Raw genomic sequence first — 23,096 nt, forward strand, 5'->3', positions numbered from 1 at the left:
TTAGATTCTTACACGTTTTAAAGCTAATAACAATCTTATATACGAGTATATCGCTAATTCTAATCTACCAGTCCGTAAAATAATTATAATAGTAAAATTTATTTGCTATCCAAGGTAGATAATAAGAACTATATCGATGCTACTTGTTCTGATCTTATAGTTGTGAGAATTTAGTTAGACGATGTAGAAAATTATATTGGTTATGCCATTTCATCATGATACTGTAAAATATGCAATTGTATAAAAGTCGCTGAGGGCGCATTGAATTATAGTGACTAGGTCATATATGTAATTCTTTAAATCAACCGCTATTAAGATCCGTAGTTCAAATAATTATAAGTTGAAGTTTATATCGATTTATTCATGGATGAAATTGAATAGAGATTGGCTTTATGATTTACTTACGGATTGGACTAAATACGATTGATTGGACTATTTCGTTGATTATGCACATGTTTAAATACTGGTAATCAATCTCTAGTGTTAAAATTAAAATTGCATATTGAAGTAAGAATTTGTTAATTATAAGATACCAAATAATGATGCTCATAATTTCAAAAGATATCTTTCTAGATTGCTAATTAATAGCGTTCATGAGATATTTAATTAAATCAAAAATTATAAGACATTACATGCCCTAGAGATGAAAAGCAGTTGTTAGATGTAGTTTGTACATAAGCAATTTATACAAAGGATTTTAATATATTCTGATTTTAATCTATTCGTATGCAATGATTTGTGTCTTTTCTTTACTCAAGCACAAATATAAATGGTATGAAAAATCGATATACCAAAAGTATATCGATGAATACATATTGTCGAAAACACATAAATACAAATTTACTTTTTGGTACATAAGTTACCGGTAATTTTTGCGAATTAAATTAATTGAAGACATCTTCGCTAAATAAAACGAATGCTTGAAATATCAGCTTCTTTTAGTATCGCATATTTGTATCATATAGATTCGTTTGCGTTTGAATTTTAACTTATTTATCTCGATTTAATATGGTTTCCGCGACCGAACGAAGACCACAAGCAAAGAGAGCCTTTACTAGTGCCAACTTTGTAAATGTTTCACCCATTAACTTACAATGTGAATCGAGCATGTCTACACACTGTTGATCAGTATCATTACTGTTGTCTTGAGAAATTTTCTTAATGTTAGTGTTGGTGAAATCTAACTCTCTAGCTAAATTTTTCCAATCAGGACCTACTTTCTTAGAAATGATATTGATATAGGAGCTTGCAGCTACAAATTTACAGTATTAACAATTCATTAAATTTCAATTTACTCTTACATTAAGCTATCCGTAAAGCATTTGTAAATTCATTTAATGCATACTACTAAGCACGATACAGTAATGAAGTTAAAAAACAAATAGCAGCCGGGAGACAAATTACATTTGGGATTAAGCTCAATAATGTAAGTAGAGTAAAAATGGATAATGTTAAATTAGTACGGTCATAAACTTACGCGAATCCGGGCTGACGATGTAAATATCAACTTTTTGACCTTCGATATCATCAATTTGTCTTAGAACTGCATCATTTCTACCATTATCGTCCGTATCTTCTACTATCGCAGTCACAAGGATAAATATAAATGTTTAATAAGAGCAAATATAGGATTGAAGAAATTGTCTAATGGCATGTCTTAAAGGTAAGTTCATTAATTTGGCGGTACAAGGCACATTGAATGCGTTCGAGCGAAAACTAAAATCATTTCTGAGCTAATATAGCCCGATTTTATCAGTGTTGGTACCGTACAGCTGTTTTATTTTAAAATATATGCGGTTGTTTGCTAGCAGTAGAATTTACATTAAGCTTTTTAATTGACGACGTTAAAGTCAATGCGCATATTAAAATGGAAGGGATTGAATCAGTAAACGATAAAGCTAGTATAGCTAGCACTTTAAGTCATCTATACAGAAATGAATTAAACTTTTTAGTCTACAGTGGGCTAGACTAGGAATTTCTTACAGACTTAATATTTATTGATATTATACACGCAAAGAAAATGAGGGGAACTGATGTATAACTCAGTGTAAGAAATTATCGATTTACTAATAAATACGAAAGCAAAATTAGTTCCGTAAATCTAATAGCTCATTTACGTCAAGTACTACAAGAATATAAATCAAAATCCAAGAATTGCGAATTAACTAATGTTTATCAAAATTTATCCAGCAAGGACGCGAATTTATCACTAATTAACTTACCGGATGACATAACCCACTTATGGATAGATCCGCATTCATAAACATCGCTGCAATCGCAAAATATCACATCGGAGCTGCCATCGATAGGATTAGATGCAGGATTAAAGAGATTACAGCTAGGACATTTTATAAAGTAAGAACAATCTGATTTTTCACATCTTGGCATCCTTTCTTTAATCAGGGATGATAGTTTATTCCGAAGAAATTCATATGGCTTCTTCTCATTTATGGATTTTTTCACCTTTGCTTCTATTTGTAGCTGTAATTGTGGTTTATTTGGTACCATTCGATAGCGATATTGGATACCAATATAGGAACTCTCTTTTTTAACTACAATATCATAACAATCTTCTTTCAGCCGATATTTTGCACACTTGTAACGTGGCTCAATCTCTGACTTTTTCCATTCTTTATAGCAAGATACAAGTAAACAAAATAAAATGCCATCAGGAATATAAGGCATTTGTGATGGCTTAAATCCAACGTAAAGCCATCCTGACACTTTAAATCCCTGGCAATCAAATTCTTGGCTATTTGAACGAAATAAATAGGGCACGAAATACTGATCAGGACAACCATCATCTTCTTTACTGACCTTGCAAATAATGTCATAAGATTCCATTAAATCTAATAAAAATTTTCTTTCCTTTTCTTCTACTCCGAGCTTGTCGAATTTGTCATTAATATAGTGTTGCGACATGATTCCTGTATTTCGAGCAACTTCATATTCTGCATTTATTGCTAGTCCTTTACTATCAGGTTTATCTAACTGAATAATTGAACGAAATACATTTAATAGCCATTCAACTTGAGTAACAACTTTTCCTTTGACAGGTTCTTTTTGGCAATAAACGATTTCTCCTAGATCATGAAGATAGAGTAACATTTGATGAATATCTTCAATGCCGTCGCATAATTTGTATTCTTTGGCTAATAGCTCGATTTCTTCAGCTGTCATAATTCTGCTAACACTCTGATTTAACTTTGTATGAAACTTTGCCGCTTCTTCATTAAATCGATCAGGAAATGTATGTAATATAGCTGCCATAATATACCATTTAAGTGGAATTTGAGAGAAACGATCAATGAAGGGTTGATGATTAACAAAGTCCCTTAGAATATTATGTAATTGTCCGCAATTTTTTTGACGCTGCAATCGCGTTTCTTCACTGTTATCCTTGTCATTACAGTTAAATATAATTCCAGATCCATATATATGATCAGCATAAGAAGGAAATTCTCGAAGAATAGTATTTTTAAATATCTCAAATCTTTCTTGACAGGCCTTTTCGTCACCTAATTTATCAGCGTGTGTCCCGACTAAAATAACCATAGGCCAAGCGATATCTTCTAAAATATCATCTATTTCGGCCTTTGTCCTAGCAATACTTTTACTACTACCTATAATTGAAGCAAGCCATTCTTGTAGGGCTTCCAAGTATGTCATTTCAGTATTATTGCCTTCTCGATTAACGACATGATTGTTCATATCTTGAGACATATCTAGGACGAGAAGATAAATGCAATTGTGCGATAGGAATGGTTGATGAGTTATGTGATAAATAGAATGACCAGCAAAGTCCCATAGTTTACCGTAATGGCAGTGATCTATTACTGAAGCTTGATCTGATTCAGAGCTTCCTCGAAAGTAATTCTCAAGAAAATCTAGTGGAATCATGTCTTCATCAGCCGGCATAGCCTGAGGACTGGTCTCGACGAGATTGCTTGCATAAGCAGTACTATCTAATCGAATTAGTGGCGATGGTGTCGAGGATTCAATATCATTCAAGCTGGAATCAGAATATGATTCCTCTTCTCGTATTTGGCGTTTAACAGTTTCGATCGCTGTAATGACTTTTCTAGCTAGAACTGCTTTAAAATCATCAACTGATTTATCATCCATGTTATAAGTGACCAATTTGACAAGTTCTTTTGTAATTACTGCTGCTGTTGTCGCTCCAACTGCTAGAATCAAGCCTTGTCGTATAAAAGCTTGAATAAGACATGATTTTCCAACATTTTGCGGACCGGTTATCATGATCCTAATAAAGTCATTACGACAGGATCCGCATCTTCTAGCTTTAACATAGGCTTCCTTATATTCTTTTTCTTAGGATAAATATGAATATTAAATATGAATAAAGAACGAATAAAATTATTTTATTCATGCTTCATTTTCAATTAACTTTAGCTATAGTATTCTACGAAGTAATCCAATCTGTAAATCTGCACTACAATGCATTTAAAATTATCTCAGTTTGAATCTAAATACATAAGACAACGGTACGAATTAAGGCTGTTGCCAATCCTAACAACTGTACAACCGTATCTATGGCTATTTAACTACTCGATAAAAATAATGACTCTATTGGTGTAACTTAGAATACCTTCGGCAGACTTCGATGCCTTTATATTTTCGTCTTGAGTTTTATCTTCCTGTTCAGCTAATGGCTCTTCTCCTACATTAAATGAATATCGATCTTCAGAGTAACTTACGTCATTTTAATTCAAAAATTATTTATAACTATATTCCTCGAGCTGATACAGTAAAGGCTAGCGATAGTAGCAAAATTCTTTACCTTTAAGAATGCTTTCTATACTGATCCCACAGTATCGTAATGCATTACATAATTCGTTAAGCACCTTATCGTCATGCTGAGGTAGTGTTTCTAATAATGTTTTCATGCTCCTAGAATGGAAGTAGGCTTAGTTTAAGATCTCGCCTTAAAGTGATTTATTTTAGTATCAAATACGGTGTTTCAGTTCACTACTACTTCCAAATAAATAATGTGAAATAATGATAGCAAATATTAAAATGCTAACTCATGGTCATTTGGTTTGGCAAAAATAGCAGATTGTTGAGATGGAGTTAAAATTTCTTTTGATCGCAGATATGAAGTAACCGCAGCGAAATTTTGTAGACAATCTCTGCTTTGTAGTGCGTAAATGTAAATTCGGTTCTGCTTTTGCTCATTAAATGTTTCAGAAGCCTTTTCAGATGGCAATTTAGTATCAGATGTTGCGGCATCTAGACATTGTAGACGATTAATACCATTACTTGCTCGTCAATGAAAGAAATAATGATCGCATGCTCATGGTCATGACTGCTGTATTAACAAGTCTGGCGATTAATAAATTCTCACTGTTGGTGGATACTACACCTTTGTATATGTCATAACTGGAATTCTCTGAATCTACTGTATCTTCTTCGTCTATATATAAAAATAAAATCAAATTTAAACTCTAATGTAAAGATTGAATTTTCTTACCTAGAAAGGGTTCAACGTTCGACCACTAGAACTACGTTTTAAATGCAAAGTACAATCTTAATTAGATTACTAACCTTCAGTATCATCTGTTGCACTAATTCTGGGATCTACATTTTCCAAGTCTATAAATGTTTAGATAAAAGGATAACGTAATAAGTCTAATTAGCATAGGCTTCTAAATATCGATTATCGCATAAATGAACTCTAATTTTCTCAGACTATGTAAGTATTAAAAAATATATTCGCTCCGTCTATTTAATGAAGTTTTGATTTTCAGTGCTTTATAGTTGTAATGGCTTGACTGTGTGTTTGTTCATAACTTTAAAGAGTCTTAATTTTTAAAGTAGTTGTATACCTTGATAAAATTCTTCCTCGTGAATAGATTCATCATCAATCTGATTGCCTAATATTATCAAGAAATCATAAGATGAAACTAACTGAATCAAAGACTCACAATATAGCTACTAAGGTAAGTCAATTTCAGCGGGAGTATACTACAATGCATTACAACCACATTTATCGTACATTAAAATTACCTTCAGAGGATCCACGGCCATCGCCGTAAAAAAGCTTCAATCTAGCTTCTACCAGAGACAAACGATGCAAAATATTAGTTTAGGCTCAAAATCCATAATGAATAAAGACATAAACGTTTGCTAAGGTATTGCATTGCGATTAGTAATTAGAACTGTACCTTTAACACCAGGTTCACTTTTGCTTGTAAGGATTTTGCTTGATGGACTTTCTGATTATAATTATTTAGAGTAGAGAAAGTGAGCGGTGGTAATTCGTATAAGTTTACATACCAGTATAAGAGAAATGCTCATTATACCGTACTTTTGATAATGCTTTTAAATTCTTCTTCATCTGTAGAACTTTCTTGTAGCTTAGCTTTAAATGTCGAAAATTTCGAAAGGGTATTTTAGACTGACAAAATTTATAACAGCAAAAGGTATAAAAAAAATATTGGCAATGAAATCGATTACTACGATACCTTTACTAGAAACGATTTACCAATATTAGAGAAATGTACAGAGTATATTTATAGGTTAAGATGAATTCATGAAATATCAAAAATGCTAGGTACTTGACAATTATAATCAGATGGTTGCTAACTAGGATGAAGTTCTATTTTCCAAAATGATATGATTGCAATTACTCGACTGCATGGTTAACTTTAATTAATCATAATATTAAAGCGGTTGCATACCTTGATGGAACTTTCCGTCTTTAACGGATTTGTTATCCACTAGCATATCTAATAATTATAAATAAATATATTGTCATTAATTGTCCTGTTGGAGGTACTAAATTAGATTAATTTAGCAGGAGCATACTGTGATATTACATAGCCATGTTTATCAAAAAAAGGAAATTACCTCGAGAGGACTGAACTTTAGTATCAAAAGAAAGTTTTATTCTAGCTTCTAATTTAAAAATTGATATGAGTAATAAGCTTTAGCCCATGACATTGATGACAGATAAAGAGAAAACTTTGGTAAGGTATCACCAGTTGTGATTATTACTGTACCTTTAGCGGGAGCTTTTTTCCTGCTATAAAAACTTTCATCTGTTTTATTTCCTAATATTCAAGGAAAAGACAGATAGATAGTCGTAATGAATTGTGCATACAGATTGACAGACTTAAAACAAATTATTGAAAGATACATAGTACTCATTGATTGATTCGTTATGAACAGAAATTGCGTTACAATTTCGAACATAATTGGGCATAATTATATACCACTGAATATCAGACTGAGATAAATATGTAGTTTGATTCTTAAATTATTTGCACTCATTCATAATTCTAAGGTATAATTATTGCTGAAGTAGCAAGATACCATGAAGGAATTCTTGGCCAATGGAAGACTCATCAACAGAGTGATTGCCTAGTAATTAATTATAAGAAATCATCTAGATGAAGTAAACTTAATCAATCTGTTATGATAATTAGCAGTCCCATGATCCAACATAAAGGAAGATTACTTAATGCATCGTATAGTAAAATCACCTTGAGAAAACTTAATTTCTTCATCCAAAGAACTTTCTTGTAACTTGGCTTCGAACACCAAAAAATTAAACAAAAAGTGCATTTTAGACCAACAAAATTCATGACAGCATAAGGCATAGAATATTGGCCATGAAATTGATTACTACCGTACCTTTACTAGAAGCAATTTCTTGATGTGGTAAGCTGTTCTTTGATTTTCTTTCTGATATTCAAAGCGAGAAAGAAAATCAATCTGAATTCATGTTTTAGCTGAGAATACAAATCATCAAACGATGTAATACAGCCTAATATAAGTTACCGATGCCTTGAGGTGTATTCTTTTTCTTCTTTGCCTTACTTTTACGGCCTGATGCTAATTGCCCTATCTTACTTGCAGTTGACCCAATCAATCCTGAGAAAGTGCTACTAGCGGCGACTATTTTTGATTCTACAGCAACGCCAAAAATTTAGTTAGCTGTTAAGTATCTATTTTACTCATATCGTTTCTTTGCGTAACAGAATACTGTTCTAATGCGATAAAGTTTCTTTCTTATAGTTATCAGACGAGCATAATATAAATAATACGTTTAGAAGCTAATATCTTATGATTGATTACTTACAGTCTGAAAATAAAATTAAAATATATCAGACACCATAATGAAAGCCAAACAGTAACGAATACAGGTCAACTGATATCAACCTAATATAAGCTAGTTACTGCTTTTTTAAGAGATTACATGTCTGTATTATGGTTAGTCTCCATCAGCAAGCTATGACTTTGCGTTAAAAAGTAGCATAGTAATATAGTTTGAAGCTAACATTATAATTATGGATATTGAACTTAATTGCACGGTTTGGTATCTTATATTCAAGCTCACAATAAGTTAGCTCCTGTAATAAGATTGGATCTTCGAAGTACTTGCACTATTTTGCTTTCGATATATCAAATGGATAATTCAACGTAGTTTAAACTATTATTTCAATGGTAAAGTCGAGGTGATTACTGCTTTAGCTGACATTTAAATAAATGGTTAGTGGAAAACTTTTCCAGATAGCACAAATAGAGCTGTTATGGAGCCAAGCTCCGAAATAATAAAGGCCTTGTTAATTAAAACATCTCATATAAATCGTTGTTTGTTCCAGTATTCTAATAAACGTTAATGAATACTTATTTATTGATAAGGTTAATGTCTAAGTAATTGAATACTAATACCTAAATGTAAGGTGTAATTTGTGCGGAGCCTTAAGGCTGTAATTAGCTTAAATAAATTTATTATTGTTAATTAGCGTTAACTTATACTGATTTATGTTAACTTCTTCTATTTAAATTCCTATACTATACAGTGTAAGTCGCTATGTCTAAGATACCAATACATGAACCGTCGGCGGAGGCCGAGACTATATAGACTCGAGGACTAAATTAGCTGTTCAGTTCCATTTTAATCATTTTTAGATCCACTTGATCATTATTGCTAGGAATTTCTAACGTACTTTTTAGTAAATTCTTTTACTAGGATTTATCTCAATAAAGTAAAGTCCTTAAACCTATTACCCGTTGGCTACTTATCTGTGTAGTCGAGAGTTAGTTCAACTACGATAAATCGCCTAAGTCAGTTGGAGACACGAGTAATCGTGACACTAGTGTAAGACCCGTTCGAAAAGGGAAATTCGTAACAAAACCCTATAACTTTTTATGAAGTGAATCACCTACAGAAATCCGGACTGATTGATAACGGGACTATTCCTTACATTGAGGTACATCTACAAGTTCTATCAACAGTTTCCTTCATCTATTCAGTTTAGAGTTACTCATTTAAATGACTCCTTCCTTTCAATATAGTGTAGGTAACGGCATAAATCACTGACGTGAAGTACGATATACCTACTAAAGGTAAAATGGCTTCATAACCATCTGAACTTACCTTCATTAGCAGGTTCATTTTGCTTTGCTTCTTGTCGTAACGTTGTACCTAATTCTTTAATCGACTGCATTAAAGATCCTTCTAAGACTTCACAAAATCCATAAAATTCTAAGTCGTTTTTTCTTCTTAAAATTGATATAAAAGATTTCGGTCCTTGATTTTTTATTTTTCTTAACTCCTGATCTGATAGAATGCTTCGATTATGCAAAGTAATGAAAATGTCCAAAGAAGTAATGTTAACTAGGATGTCATGCTTATATTGACGGATAACATCGTTAATATGCCAACTAAGACCCATCTTTGCAATTGAATTTTATTCACCTAGCAGCTATTGCTCCTAAGTCAAAGAAAATGGTAAAGATTGAAGAGTGGCCTTTCTTTATTTCGTCAACAAGCGAAATAATATCAACTGGATCGAAGAAATTCAATTAAATTAATCGGCCTATTGAATTTTAAACATCAGAAGGATGCTAACAGAATAATTACCCATTATTTCAATTGCGAAAGTTACCTGGTGCAATATTCGGTAGAAGCTTCTTCTTACTAATTTCCACAACAATGATCACTTTAAATAGGCATAAAATGATTCCAGATGATTAGAAAATCACTTAAAAGTGAAATAACCTTTAGATGATCTTTTAAACACCCAAAATAAACTGTAAACTGCTTATCTAAATGTAATCCAGACTCTTATGTAATAGGCCTCAACAGGGCGTAGTCGATAGTAATATATTATTATAGCAATTTCCCTCTAGATAGCTGATGTCGATAATCAAAACTAAAACTGGCTTGTGATCTACTTAATGATCTCATTAGAAGGATGTTTATCATTAACAAAATGCTTCTTCTTTTAATTGCCAAAGTTGTTTGATGCCATATACCGTAGAAGCTCGTCTTTACTAGTTGTTGCGGCAATGATACCTTCCCAGGGCAAAAAATGTATATTGATGATAGGAAATGACTTCGAAATAAAATAAATGATATTTAAAAGGGCTTCGAAGAACTGTAAATCGCTTATAAAAGTGCTATCCGAACACTTATCGAATAGAATACAACATGCCGTAATTGAAACTTATATTGCTTTGTAGAAATCTTCCTGCGTGTAGACAGTTCGTATCGATGATCAAAAGTATATTAGACTTGTGATCTACTTGGCGCTCTTCAGTGGTATAGTCACAGTTGCAAGCGAATAGCAACTCTATCGAATAGGATTTCCTGCTTATTGATGGCCTGAAATGGACACATGAACGATCATTATGGCTTTACTACCATAAACGGGAGGCAATCTCTATAGATTTGTATAGCCGGATGAACTGATCATTTATATAAACAAACTAATTTTTATCTGTTCGAGGAGCTAATCATATTGTTATGATTTCTTCGCCATCACGTGATCAGTTTTGCATGATAAAGGAGCTGATCGAACGAGGTAAATTAATTTGCACATTTGCAATGATCGACTGCCATCAATTTATTTATAAATCGATCGATTGGCGCTTTTAAAAGGATCATGCTGCTCCATCTGGTCTCCGCATCTTACTAATTAATTATTGAATGAATGAATCGAATTCAGCTGTATCGCAGTTTCAGGCTTGCATAGGCCTTGCCAAGAACGAAAAAGATTTACAAATTACTTTATTTGGGTATCATTTTGAAAATTTTAGCGATTGTAGATTGCAAATTGTAATTATTTTATTAGCAGTTTTAGTGGCTTGTGTAAAGCTAAAGAAAGGTAAACAGCTACATCCACGTGATGCTAATAGAAATACTGTCTATGCATGAAAATTTTGTACAGGCAGTTGACGTAGGTTTAACTCTCAATAAAAGACTTTTTAAGTAAAGGATCACTACTTTCTAATAGTGGAATGAAATGAGCTAGCTATACATACTAAGAGAGATAGGAGAGACAGCAAAGGTGAGAATGAAACGATGGTGCAAAATGCAACACTTAAATTAGATATAGAGCTCAAACGTTTTAGTTTTAAATAATTGTAAAATAGAAATTGGATAGCTTAGGAAGAGCAAAATCCAGTTTTAGGAGCTTGAACAGCTTGTGAATGGAAAAGAAATAGAAAAAATTTATTGCAGCAGCAGTCAAGATATCTAAATCTTTGCTCATATCAAACCACTTACTTCCTATATCCTCATAATAAAGCTGATAGTAAACTATCTATATATCGGATTTTTGATCAGAGAGCTGATAGAGCATTAATTTTCACTGAAGAATTATTGATATAGAAGATAATTACTTTCCATAAGCGAAATAAAATCAGTTAGATATAAATACGACTAGATGGAATGAGAGAGCGAAGATGGGAATGGAACGTATAACTTAGAATGTCACAATTTAAATTGGATACAGTTTTCAAACGCTGAAATTGATTGTAAATAACTATACTGCATACGCAGTAGCACTCTTTTTCCGGCTTCAAATAATTAATCTGAATTTTTTAATCTCTTTGTAGTCTTGCAATATCGTAAGTTGTAATGTCGTCATCTAATATTATATTTACCGGCGAGGACCGATACTTAATATAGTCTGTATTGTTATATATTATAAGAATAATCTGTAACAAGATTTATTTATATTTTAAAAACAATTGCGTAACAACAATATATTAGATACTAAATAGAATTTACCATTATAATCAAGCAAATTAATCATACTTTGAAAGCTAGAATATTTATCACGATACGAAAACTAAGCTAGAATAATTACAATGTAAAAACTTGCAGGAAAATTCTAAAAATTTACCTTCATTACATGAATGAATCGTATATTTTAGTATTCATGCAACTAAATTGAGGATAAAAGATGATATTTCGTAGCATCATGTATAGCGCACTCGTATATCTTGAAAGTTGAAAATGTTAAACCTGGATATTGTAGACGATTGTCCGAAAACGCAATACTGTACTCGTAAATCCTATTCCACTCTTTTCTTTGTATAGGGTGATCTTTTTTCAATTTTTCAACTATATTTGGTTCTCTGCACTCGCATAAAACTTCTAATATTGTATCAAGCTTTGCTTTTGAGCCGAATTCAGAATACCATGCATCCAACAGATCATTACACTGGCGAAATCTGCCATGGTTTGAATCAACTATTTCATCAATGTTATTCGAAGACAAATGTAACTTTTTACCAAATTCGGTAAACTTTGCTTAATTTATATTATCCGCAATATATCTATATATAGATATATGTAGCACATATATATTTAATGTATCGAATGTGGAATAATAATTGTATGGTTATGGTACACTCGTACGGTTATTGTACGGATATACTTACATTAAAATGAATGTATTACAATACTCAAACACGAATTCGGCGTTATATGGGATTACAATTACTACTCTATTTTCCTACTTGTATACGCTAAAACTACACCAACTTTATCAATTTTTATATGATTGCAGAATTAGATATCAATGATACTACTCATCCTACAAATATTACATATTGTAAGTATCGTTATTTTCGTATATTAAATATAGAATGCGATAATTAAATAGACCATTGCAGGCACTGTATAATTTTTATTATTATTTACTGTATAATTACAATAATACTTGTACGATAATTATATTATTGAACATTTTAAAGAATAAATTATCTGGTTATAATTTTATTATGTCTTTAGAGAAATTAGTTTGATTAATGTGAATAATGGCAGTATTACGTTTAACTTACTGTAATTAAGTTTAATAAATCTATGAATAAAATGATAAAGCATAGACTACAATGAAATCCGTTAGGCTAAACAGCATTGATAAGCTCCTTTATGATATTTATAATATCTTATTAAACACTGCAGAATATGTAAGATGTAGTCCATATGTAAATTAGTATACATTTTATAAAATTTTAATTTAAACGACGAAATAGGTGATCTTCATCCTCCTCAATAACTTTCGTTTCCTAATACAGTGGGACTGGAATATTTGATAATATTGATAACGATAATAATAGGAATATAATATAATATTTTATAGGATTTAGCTATCTATAAGTTTGATCATAAAGTTGACTCTCAGTTCCACTGAGACTAGCGAAGAGTATACTGGTACTAATTTACAATAGCTAATAATATTAACAAAGCTCAATTAACTAAAGCATATTGTTTGACTGGATGCTCTAGTATTGGCTCGTAGACTAATTTCCTTATAGAGTATACCCCGATATTAATCTAAGATTACATAGAGTAGATACACTAGTTTAAGTTCGATCACGAAAGCTGTTTTGTGATAGTCGCAAATAAAGATTAACGTACGAAGTAATACGAAAATTTTAACATTAAAGGAAATAAGCTATTTCTTGACATTGCAATCAGTCGTATAAGTTACTAGCACTATTTAAAGTCTTTGCTTTATTAATAGACGTTTAACTATAGTGTAAGTAGTAGAATTAGCACGTTAAAAGGATAAACCTTAAATGCTAAATATATCAGATACAAAAGTAATAAAAGTCGTCAATTTTCTTCAGCAAAGAAGTAAAATAATAGCTACTTCAATAACATTAGTAGTTACCAACTAAATTGTGTTATCTATTACATAAATTATATTCTGAGTCAAAGAAACTGTTGAAGAACCTCGGTTTTGTACGTTTATGTTGTCTTCACTGCTGCATGATCATTATAAATAACTTTAATCATCAGCTCGAAATTTATGCATCGTATATTTTAGTCTTTATACAATTAAATAGCGGATGCAAGGTAATACTTTGTATCATCAATTGTATCATACTTGTTGTTACACTTTCTAGTTTATCGTAACAATAATTTAATTGTCCAGTAGGGCTTGAGTACTGAACAATCACGAGTCCAATAGAGCTTAAGTACCGAACTAACTTTATTATGCGTTAGGAGCCGTTATATATAAGAGATAATTACCAGTAATGTGCAATAACGGACATACCATGAATGTTAACGACAATCTTATCTTATTCATAATAAGATAACAACTTATTTTTCCTAGATATGCTATCTAGGACTTAATCGTCATCATTACAGAACAACTGCAGAAAGATACTGAATAAACAGGCTTATTCAAAATGATAGATCTTATCGATACTATGTCTACAACAACTGTATTATTTCGTAACACTTGTATATCTTGAAAATTGAAAATAGTGGGCCTGGATATTGTGGATGATTACTCTAAGAGGTAGTAAAATACCCATAGATCCTGTTTCACTCTTATATTTATTCTAAATAATCCTTTTTCAATTGGTCCGCAATTTTTGTCTCTTTGCATCCACGCAAAATTCTAAATATTGTATCAAACTCTGCTGCTGAGCCGAATTCAGAATACCATGCCTCCAACAAACGAAAGCACTTGCTAAATCTGCTAGCATTCGAATCGACTATATCGCTAATGTCATTCGAAGATAAATATAACCTACGACCAAATTCTTCTAACTTAGCTGATTTTATGTTATTGGCGATGGATACGAAGATATCATGCCTTTTAGAATCTAAAGGACATCAAAATATTAAAGCAATCAATAAATTGGGAGGAATTGTTAATTCATTGTCATTGCCTAATTTCCAATTATAGCACATCTATATCTATATATTATTAGGAATACTGAAAATCATAGACAATGAATTATTTTATTTTAGGTAGTCTTAACTTAGTATTGAACAAATGAGTAGATTTTACATTGAAACTAGTTTTAGTATGATAATGACAATTCATTCCTGTTGCGAAACTATGGCAATGGATTAATAGTTTTTAAAACAATGAAATGACTGCGCTACAAAAGTTATACCGTACTTAGTGAGAAAGTATCATCAAGCTGTTACATGTTCTTAAAAGCTATTTGAGACAGCTAGATGACCATTACTGACTTACCATCTTGTATTGGATCCATAGCGTTTTGAGTTGCTGTTCCTCCTTGTTCAATATTTGCAGATTCTTGTGCAACGCGTTTAATATCCACAGATTTGCGTTAATAGAAGCAAGTAACATATAAATAAACATGAAATTATTAAATTTTTTCACATTAAAACTACCGGCTCATTCAAGTTGCTTGATATGAAATTACTGCAGGTTTTGCAACATAATTCTATGCATATATTTTTAACGAACTCTATACTTACTTCTATGAAATTAAAAAAGCGACAAAAAAAACAATCAGGATCAATTTGAAAGATTCTATTAACTTATATAATTTAGAGCTCCTTCTTCCTTTTATAATACTACTTTAAAAGCCTAAATGAGATCTACGTTAAACTATTTATCACTATTCAAACATTTACGATTTTATTGGAATATGAGTGAGGCTCCAATTTCAGACATCAAAACATTATTTTACGGCAAAAAGAAATGAGAAGGATAATAAAATTGTAGCATTTATTCGCTAATAGTTCAAATATTCACTGCTAATAAATTGATTAACATTTAATCTAGTTAAATCGATAAAACGACTAAAAACCCATTTATTTTTACGTACGTAGTTTATGGGTGTCTACCGCTGATTGAGACTAAAACTGATGTAATGTTGATTATTATTCGTTAAATAGACGGTGTCAACTCCAAAACTCATAGATAGATTTCAAGTTTTTTGCTAGTGACTTAGCTGACTAAAGCTAAATTAAATAGAAATATCGGTAGTATCCCAGGTAATATTAAAATGTCCAGCCAAAATCAAGTTATAACCTTTAGGTCAATTTTACTTGCATTTACTGTTATCAGACTTAGCCATGAATATCTAGCAGAATTGGGATAACTTAAAAATTAACCTTATTGGCCGGAATCGTAATGAAAGAAGGAATTGAGATATTAATAGATTCTTAATGAATCAACTCTCAGCTACCCGTCTAGTCAAGAGAAGTAACTTATAATTCATTTTGCTAATATGATATTTTTTAAATTTAGTCTGCAATTAAACATAAAATTTTTATCTTATTTGGCTATACCTAATGATATTGTCCACCCATGGGCAGATTCACATTCATAAATTCCATTGCAATCGCAATAGAGCAGCTTTAAATTATCTTGAACCGGATTCTTTATTTGTAAAAATCTATCGCAAGGAGATAGAGGACATTTTATAAAATATAAGCAATCTGAATTTTGGCATCTTGGCATCCTTTCCTTAATCAATGATTCCAGTTTATTTCTAATAAATATATACGGTGGCTTTTCATATATCAGTTTTTTTACTTTATCCTTTATCTGTCCCTGTAGCCTAGGGTTATTAGGTATTATTCGATAGCGATATTGAATACCAATATAGGAACTCTCTTTTTTAACTATAATGTCACAAAAATCATTTTTCAGGCGATATTTTGCACACTTGGAACGCGGTTCGATACTTGACCCTTTCCATTCTTTATAGCAAGATACAAGTAAGCAAAAGAATATACCATCTGGAATATAATGTAGTTTTGATGACTTAAACCCAACATATAACCATCCCGACGTCATAAATCCTTTGTGATCAAATTCTTGATTATTTGAACGAAATAAATAGGGTACAAAATACTGATCTGGGTGATTATCATCTTTATTACTGATCTTGCAAATCATGTCATAAGATTCCATTAAATCTAATAAAAACTTTTTTTCCTTTTTTTTTACTTCTAGCTGATCGAATTTGCCATAAATATAGTGTTGCGACATAATTCCTTTATTTCGAATTGCTTCATATTCCAAATCCATAGCTAATCCATTACTGTCAGGCTCATCTAGCTGAATAATTGTACGAAATATATTTAATAGCCATTCAACTTGAGTAATGACTTTTCCTTTGACAGGTTCTTTCTGACAATAAACAATTTCTCCTAGATCATGTAGATAGAGTAACATTTGGTGAATATCATCTTTTCCTTCACATAATTTATACTTTTTCGCTAGAAGCTCGACTTCTTCAGCCGTCATAATTCTACTAACACGTTGATTTAAATTTGTAGAAAATTTTACCGCTTGTTCATTAAATCGATCAAGAGATGTGTGCAATATAGCTGCCATTATATACCATTTGAATGGAATTTTAGAAAAGTGATCAATAGAAGGTTGATTATGGACGAAATCTTTCAGGATATTATGCAATTGACCACAATTTTTTTGACGTTGCAATAGCGTTTTTTTACTGTTATCTTTATCATTGCAGTTAAATATTATTTTTGATCTGTATATATGTCTAGAATAAGAAGGAAGCTTTTCATTAATACATTGACAAAATTCCTTAAATCTTCGTTGGCAGGCCTTTTCATCTCCTATTTTATCAGCGTGAGTTCCGATTAAAATAACTATAGGCCATGCGATATTTTCTGGAGCGCCAATAATTTTGTTCTCAGTTCGAACCTTACTTTTACTACTACCAATAATCGAGACGAGCCATTCTTGTATAGCCTCTAAGTATGTCATTTTGGTATCATTGCCACTTCGATCAACGACGTTTTTATCTATATCTTGGGACATATCAAGGACTAGAATGTAGATACAATTGCAAGATATAAATGGTTGATGAGTTATATGATAGATAGATTGACCAGCAAAATCCCATAGTTTACCATAATGATATTCATCTATCATGATATCTTTATTTAATTTGTAGCCCTCTCGAAAGTATTTCTCGAGAAAATCGAGAGGAATTGTTTCTTCATCTATCGGTACAGGCTGAGATGCGATATGATCAGCGTTATTTGCAGAGCTATGACTGTACACGTATGGTGGAAATTGCGATGCTAGTGTTGTTCGTGGGTTATCGCTGAAGGAAAAATCTGTAAATGGTCTCTCTTCTCGCATTTTACGTTTAACAGTTTCTATAGCTGCAACTACTTTTCTAGCTAGAACATCTATAAATTCATCGACCGTTTTATTATCTACGTTATATGTTAGCAATTTGACAAGTTTTTTCTCTACTACTGCAGCTGTTGTTGGTCCAATTTTACGAATCAAACCTTGTTGAGTGAAAGCTTGGATAAAACACGATTTTCCGACGTTTTGAGGACCGGTTATCATGAATCTAATGAAGTCATTGCGACAAAATCCTTCTCTTCTAGCTTTTGCATACGCTTCCTTATATTCTTTCTCTTGAGTAAACATAAAATTGAACGTTAAATAATAATTATTAATTCTTATTTCTAATGTATCGCGGAAATGCGTTAACGGATATTTTATTTGAAAATTATAATTATAAACTGCATGACTTGATAATATGGCTACAGTAATATTGCATGTCACAATATTTCATATGAAAACATGCTACTATTATCATATTTTTGCAGCTAATCTTAAGCCAGAGAGTATCATTACCACCTTAATAAAATACAGTTATTGCGAGAAATAAATCGTCACCTTTCAGTGCGGACGGCACATCTCGATAGCTGTTTTGGAGTCCATCCTTTTCTTTTTTATCTACTGCTAATATAGAAAATCAATGATTAGAATAATTGTTAACGTACATATTAGAAATATTCTATTATAATGGGAGCAATAGCGAATTGCTATTTGATATTCTTGTGTAGATGGTGGCTTGTTACCCATTTAGTAAGTATTTAATTAATTTTTCGTAGAGATTCTCATAATAATCAACTCTTTTTATCCAAAAAATTGTAGAACTTAAAGAGTAAAATCTCTAGTACGTCGCAACTTTACTATTTAAAACCCATCTAGATTTTTACATTGCTTAATTGCAGTGCTGATAAAACTACTATCGTTATTTGCAGTTAAAAATGTAAAGTAATAATGTATCTAACATTTCATGTAACAGAGTTCGCAAAAATATAGTATTCGTATGATTATGTTTATTCAAGTTTATAAATACTTGTATTCCTCAGAAATAAACGGATCTCACGCCATCAGCCGATTGTTAACAGGAAAATCATTCTCGAATTTCAGTGAAAGCGCAATTTAATCGCTATTTGAAAAGTAAGCACATTATTTCACATTTACTTTGCGCTGTGCTGTTAATGTTTTGTAGCATTTATTCTCGTATTTGATAGTACAGTTTACGTGTTTTTAAGTTGACGGAAATCATAGACTGTAATACACTTGCTTAAAACTACTCGTATCCTACAGTATAAAGGATTTAAATATCTAATAGTTATTAAAAATGCATACAATTAAGATTGAATGGAGTCAATAATCTGAACTCTAGGTACATCTTCCTAGGAGTATAATATAACCTGATAGACTATCGCGATCGTCCAGAGGGTAATTACTTTTTCCATTTGAAGAACTTTCTCCTATGGATAACTCAGCTTTAAATAGAGAAAATTGCAAAATTAATGTAGGAGCTACTAAATTACTCTTGATCAAAATTCGACAAACTTAATAACGTAACTCGACGTGCTTAATAAAGTGAAATTATTTTTTCGAATATGAAATACCTCCTATAGACTTTGGCATTTTCTTATTGTCGTCTTTAATTTGATTGTCCAGTTCACGTAGTCTCCTTTTCTCTACATTAGTAAGGTATAAAACTAATGTTATATTGAGGTTGTATTGCTTATCAATTCTTATAACACCTCACAGCTATCAAAGAATGGCAGTTCTTAAGAGAATTCACTGATACAGTAAATGAGTAAATCGGTCACTTTTAACGAATTCATGATAATAATATTTGTACTGTACATATGTTGCAAATTCGTATGTAGTGTGCTATGATTATAATCTACGTTAGAGAACGTGTTAAAGGTAAAATAATTTTTCATAGAAGAACCTTGATTGCTATTTATTCCTTCGACAATATCATATCTATCAATGTGTAGCAAAGCGTCTTCCAGATTGCTAAGAATATCACATGGATCATGTCTCTTTCCCCAGATGTTAAGTAATTCTAGCGCTTGATCAAATACATGTTGGTGCTGTGACTTGATGACTTCGACGTTAATAGAATGATCTAAGATTGCTGCCAATTTTGTCCAATCCATTCCAATCCTGTTTGCAATGTCGTAAAAATACAGCGTAGGATCTATATAGTGTATCCAACAGATTAATTTTAAACAAGAAGTAGCCGAAGAATGCTAACAGTTTAAAGTCAGAAGCCGTTATTAAAATGGAGTAATCATTTCCTTGAGCTACATTCGTAGTAGCAATGAATTAAAGAATACACTTAACAGTACTCTAACCCTAAAATCTATTTTGAATTACAATTAATTACATGCTTAATGAGGTAAAATTGTTTTCTTAAAATATGAAATACCTTCTGTAGACTTTGATGTCTTATTATTGCCTTCTTCAATTTGATTGTCAAGTTCACTTAGTGGCGGCGACTCTAGATTAGTATAGTATAAAACTTATATTACATTGATGTTGTAACAGCTAAAATATGTTTGATCTGTATGATTGTATGGCATAATGAGTGAATTGAATACTGTAGTTCATACTAATGTTATTATCTAAAAGTCAATTTAATTTAATTTGCTAATAATCATATAAGGATATAGGTATTATCAATATTTCAAGCTTTTAAAAATGCAGTAACAATATATCTGAAGTCTTACACAAAATGGCCAACAAAAGTGATAAATTCTACCTTATTTGATTTTTAAAAAATATTACTACTCGCCAAAATACTCTCAGCTATCAACGAATAACCGTGCATAAGAGCATTAGCTGATTCAGTGTATAAGCAAATCAGTCATTTTCAACAAAGCCTCCACATCAATATATGTATGTTACGTTTGTATATCTAGTGTGCCATGATTATAATCTACTAAACAAATCGTGTTAAAGATACAAGTAACTTGTCCTACAAGAACCTTGATTGCGGCTTATTTCATGGGCAATATCGAATCTACTAATGCGTCGTAAGCCATTTTTCAGTTCCTCAAAGGTGGAATACGTGTATGAGCCACGTTTCTGGTACCAGATATAGAGAAATGTCATCGCTTGATCAACTATGTTATAATTTTTTGCCTTAATTGCTTCAATGTCAATTAAAGGATCTAATATCGCTGCTAATTTTATCCAGTCCATGTCAATCTTGTTTGCAATTCTGAAAAAAACGGCTGTAGGATCTATAAAGCGCATAAAATACACCAATCTTAAACATGCGGTAGCAGAAAAATGCTAACAGTTTGCAGTTCGAATTATTAATTATTAATAGAATAATCAAGTTATTAAACGAAACAATCAATTCGATTAACTTTCCTAATCGTAACAACGTTGAATTTAAGAATCGATATTCAAGGTAAGGTTACGGACCTTCTATGCTATCCATTTTTGGTAAGCGGAGAGCTTGTTAATTTTATGCCTGAAACCTGAAATTCAGAATATGAATGAAAGCCGACTGCTATCATTTTAAGGATAAGTAATACATAGAAAGGAAGTAATGATGCTGATATAAATTATTGATACCTTCAGGAGGACTTATTTTTCTCGATTATTCTTTTTATGTGGATTATTCAATCGGATGCTTGCTATCCGTTCAAATTTTGTTTCTTTGGACAATCGTAGAAAATTAGTACCAATAGTTATTATATTTCGCGCTGAATCAAACGGTAACACCAAAACATTAATTATTATTTTATCTACTTATCTAATATTGATAACTTTTTTTATTAAAACAGTAGTGATATCGAAAAACTCTAGCTATTGCAATTATTCACTATCAAATTTAAAATCAATGATGCAGTTTAAAAGTTATCGTAGCTATTCCACATTCCATCTCTAATAGACTGAGAATTCAAAATTACAAGACGCTTTACAAGGCGCTTTACAAGACATGAACAAGATAAAAAATAGTACAACAGCAATGATCGCAGATTAATTGTAAAATTTCTGTACCGAAATTAGGTTAGCGTTGCTTTTTAAAAGTATACGCGTTAAAGTACGAACAGAATGCCAGTTCAAGACTACCGATAATTGTTAATGTTACAGTTATAACATCTCGATTATGATATTATAAGTAGGCGTCCTCATTTCTTATTAAGTCTCATTTTATTACATAAATGAGTGCTTTTGGATAATATTTTGCTGCAATAATGCTAATAATTTAATATAAAAAGGATGACAAATTGAGCAAGTATTGAATAATTATTAAGATGATCTTAGCATCGGTTAACGTACACGGTTCACATTTTACTTTGATTAATTCACATCCTACGCAACAAGTTATCTAAATTCGTTGCCTAGATCTTATGACATCAGGTAAATCCGATATATAGGCTAATTGAAGTCTAAACTTCAAAATTATATAATCTTAAAAGTTATTACCTCGTTAATTAGCGATGATTGCTACTTTGTCTAATACGAGAAAGAAGCTTTTTTTACTGTACAGAATCTTACAGCAAAAGTGTACTTCAAATGGGAAACCAAATGAGTTTCAGTTGATTCAAAAAGGTATTAATAGGAGTAAACTGAGTGACGTTTTCAAAATTTCCAAAACAAGCTATTAGGTAGTCATCCAAATTGTGTCAAATCTCTTTACTACGCTATAACTAGGTATAATCAAGCCTTTTATGTAGTCTTCTTTTTCGATCAGTATGCGTCGATGATCATGCCTTAACTGGTCTATTGCCGAATTTACCGCTCATAGCTAGCAATAACGGACTCAGTTGGAGTAATAGGCCACCCAAACATTAGTCAATCTTAGCGCATTTGGACAGTAGGATTAATCGAACATGTCTATATAACTGTAGTAGATTAATTATAATTATCTATTTTTTAGCGAATTACGTACTTTTACCACTGTCACATGACGCCCACAACGCGATAATGGTAATTAGC

At 31.5% G+C, this 23,096-nt stretch overlaps 4 protein-coding genes across 4 annotated transcripts; all 4 read right to left on the reverse strand.

Annotated features, from left to right (window-relative positions):
• Positions 1-989: 989 nt before the first annotated feature.
• Positions 990-4,907, reverse strand: TRIADDRAFT_61412 (uncharacterized protein; the record flags this gene model as incomplete). Its single annotated transcript, XM_002117413.1, has 5 exons — positions 990-1,252; positions 1,478-1,579; positions 2,223-4,331; positions 4,610-4,681; positions 4,802-4,907. The coding sequence occupies 5 exons, from the start codon at positions 4,905-4,907 to the stop codon at positions 990-992; spliced, it is 2,652 nt and encodes an 883-aa protein (XP_002117449.1).
• A 125-nt stretch (positions 4,908-5,032) lies between these two features.
• TRIADDRAFT_61413 (uncharacterized protein) lies at positions 5,033-9,704 on the reverse strand (the record flags this gene model as incomplete). Its single annotated transcript, XM_002117414.1, has 11 exons — positions 5,033-5,250; positions 5,366-5,434; positions 5,566-5,613; positions 5,847-5,894; positions 6,028-6,075; positions 6,186-6,236; positions 6,702-6,749; positions 7,023-7,073; positions 7,657-7,707; positions 7,804-7,932; positions 9,407-9,704. 11 exons carry the CDS (start codon positions 9,702-9,704, stop codon positions 5,033-5,035), a joined length of 1,059 nt encoding a protein of 352 aa, XP_002117450.1.
• A 6,615-nt stretch (positions 9,705-16,319) lies between these two features.
• TRIADDRAFT_61414 (uncharacterized protein) lies at positions 16,320-18,908 on the reverse strand (the record flags this gene model as incomplete). The annotated part of the gene is made up of 3 exons (XM_002117415.1): positions 16,320-18,454; positions 18,720-18,785; positions 18,827-18,908. The coding sequence occupies 3 exons, from the start codon at positions 18,906-18,908 to the stop codon at positions 16,320-16,322; spliced, it is 2,283 nt and encodes a 760-aa protein (XP_002117451.1).
• A 517-nt stretch (positions 18,909-19,425) lies between these two features.
• TRIADDRAFT_61415 (uncharacterized protein) lies at positions 19,426-21,588 on the reverse strand (the record flags this gene model as incomplete). Its single annotated transcript, XM_002117416.1, has 6 exons — positions 19,426-19,436; positions 19,550-19,624; positions 19,754-19,825; positions 20,086-20,337; positions 20,569-20,640; positions 21,573-21,588. The coding sequence occupies 6 exons, from the start codon at positions 21,586-21,588 to the stop codon at positions 19,426-19,428; spliced, it is 498 nt and encodes a 165-aa protein (XP_002117452.1).
• Between the last annotated feature and the right edge of the window lie 1,508 nt (positions 21,589-23,096).

This window comes from Trichoplax adhaerens, genomic scaffold (assembly GCF_000150275.1).
Source record: "Trichoplax adhaerens TRIADscaffold_24 genomic scaffold, whole genome shotgun sequence".
Lineage (NCBI taxonomy): Eukaryota > Metazoa > Placozoa > Uniplacotomia > Trichoplacea > Trichoplacidae > Trichoplax > Trichoplax adhaerens.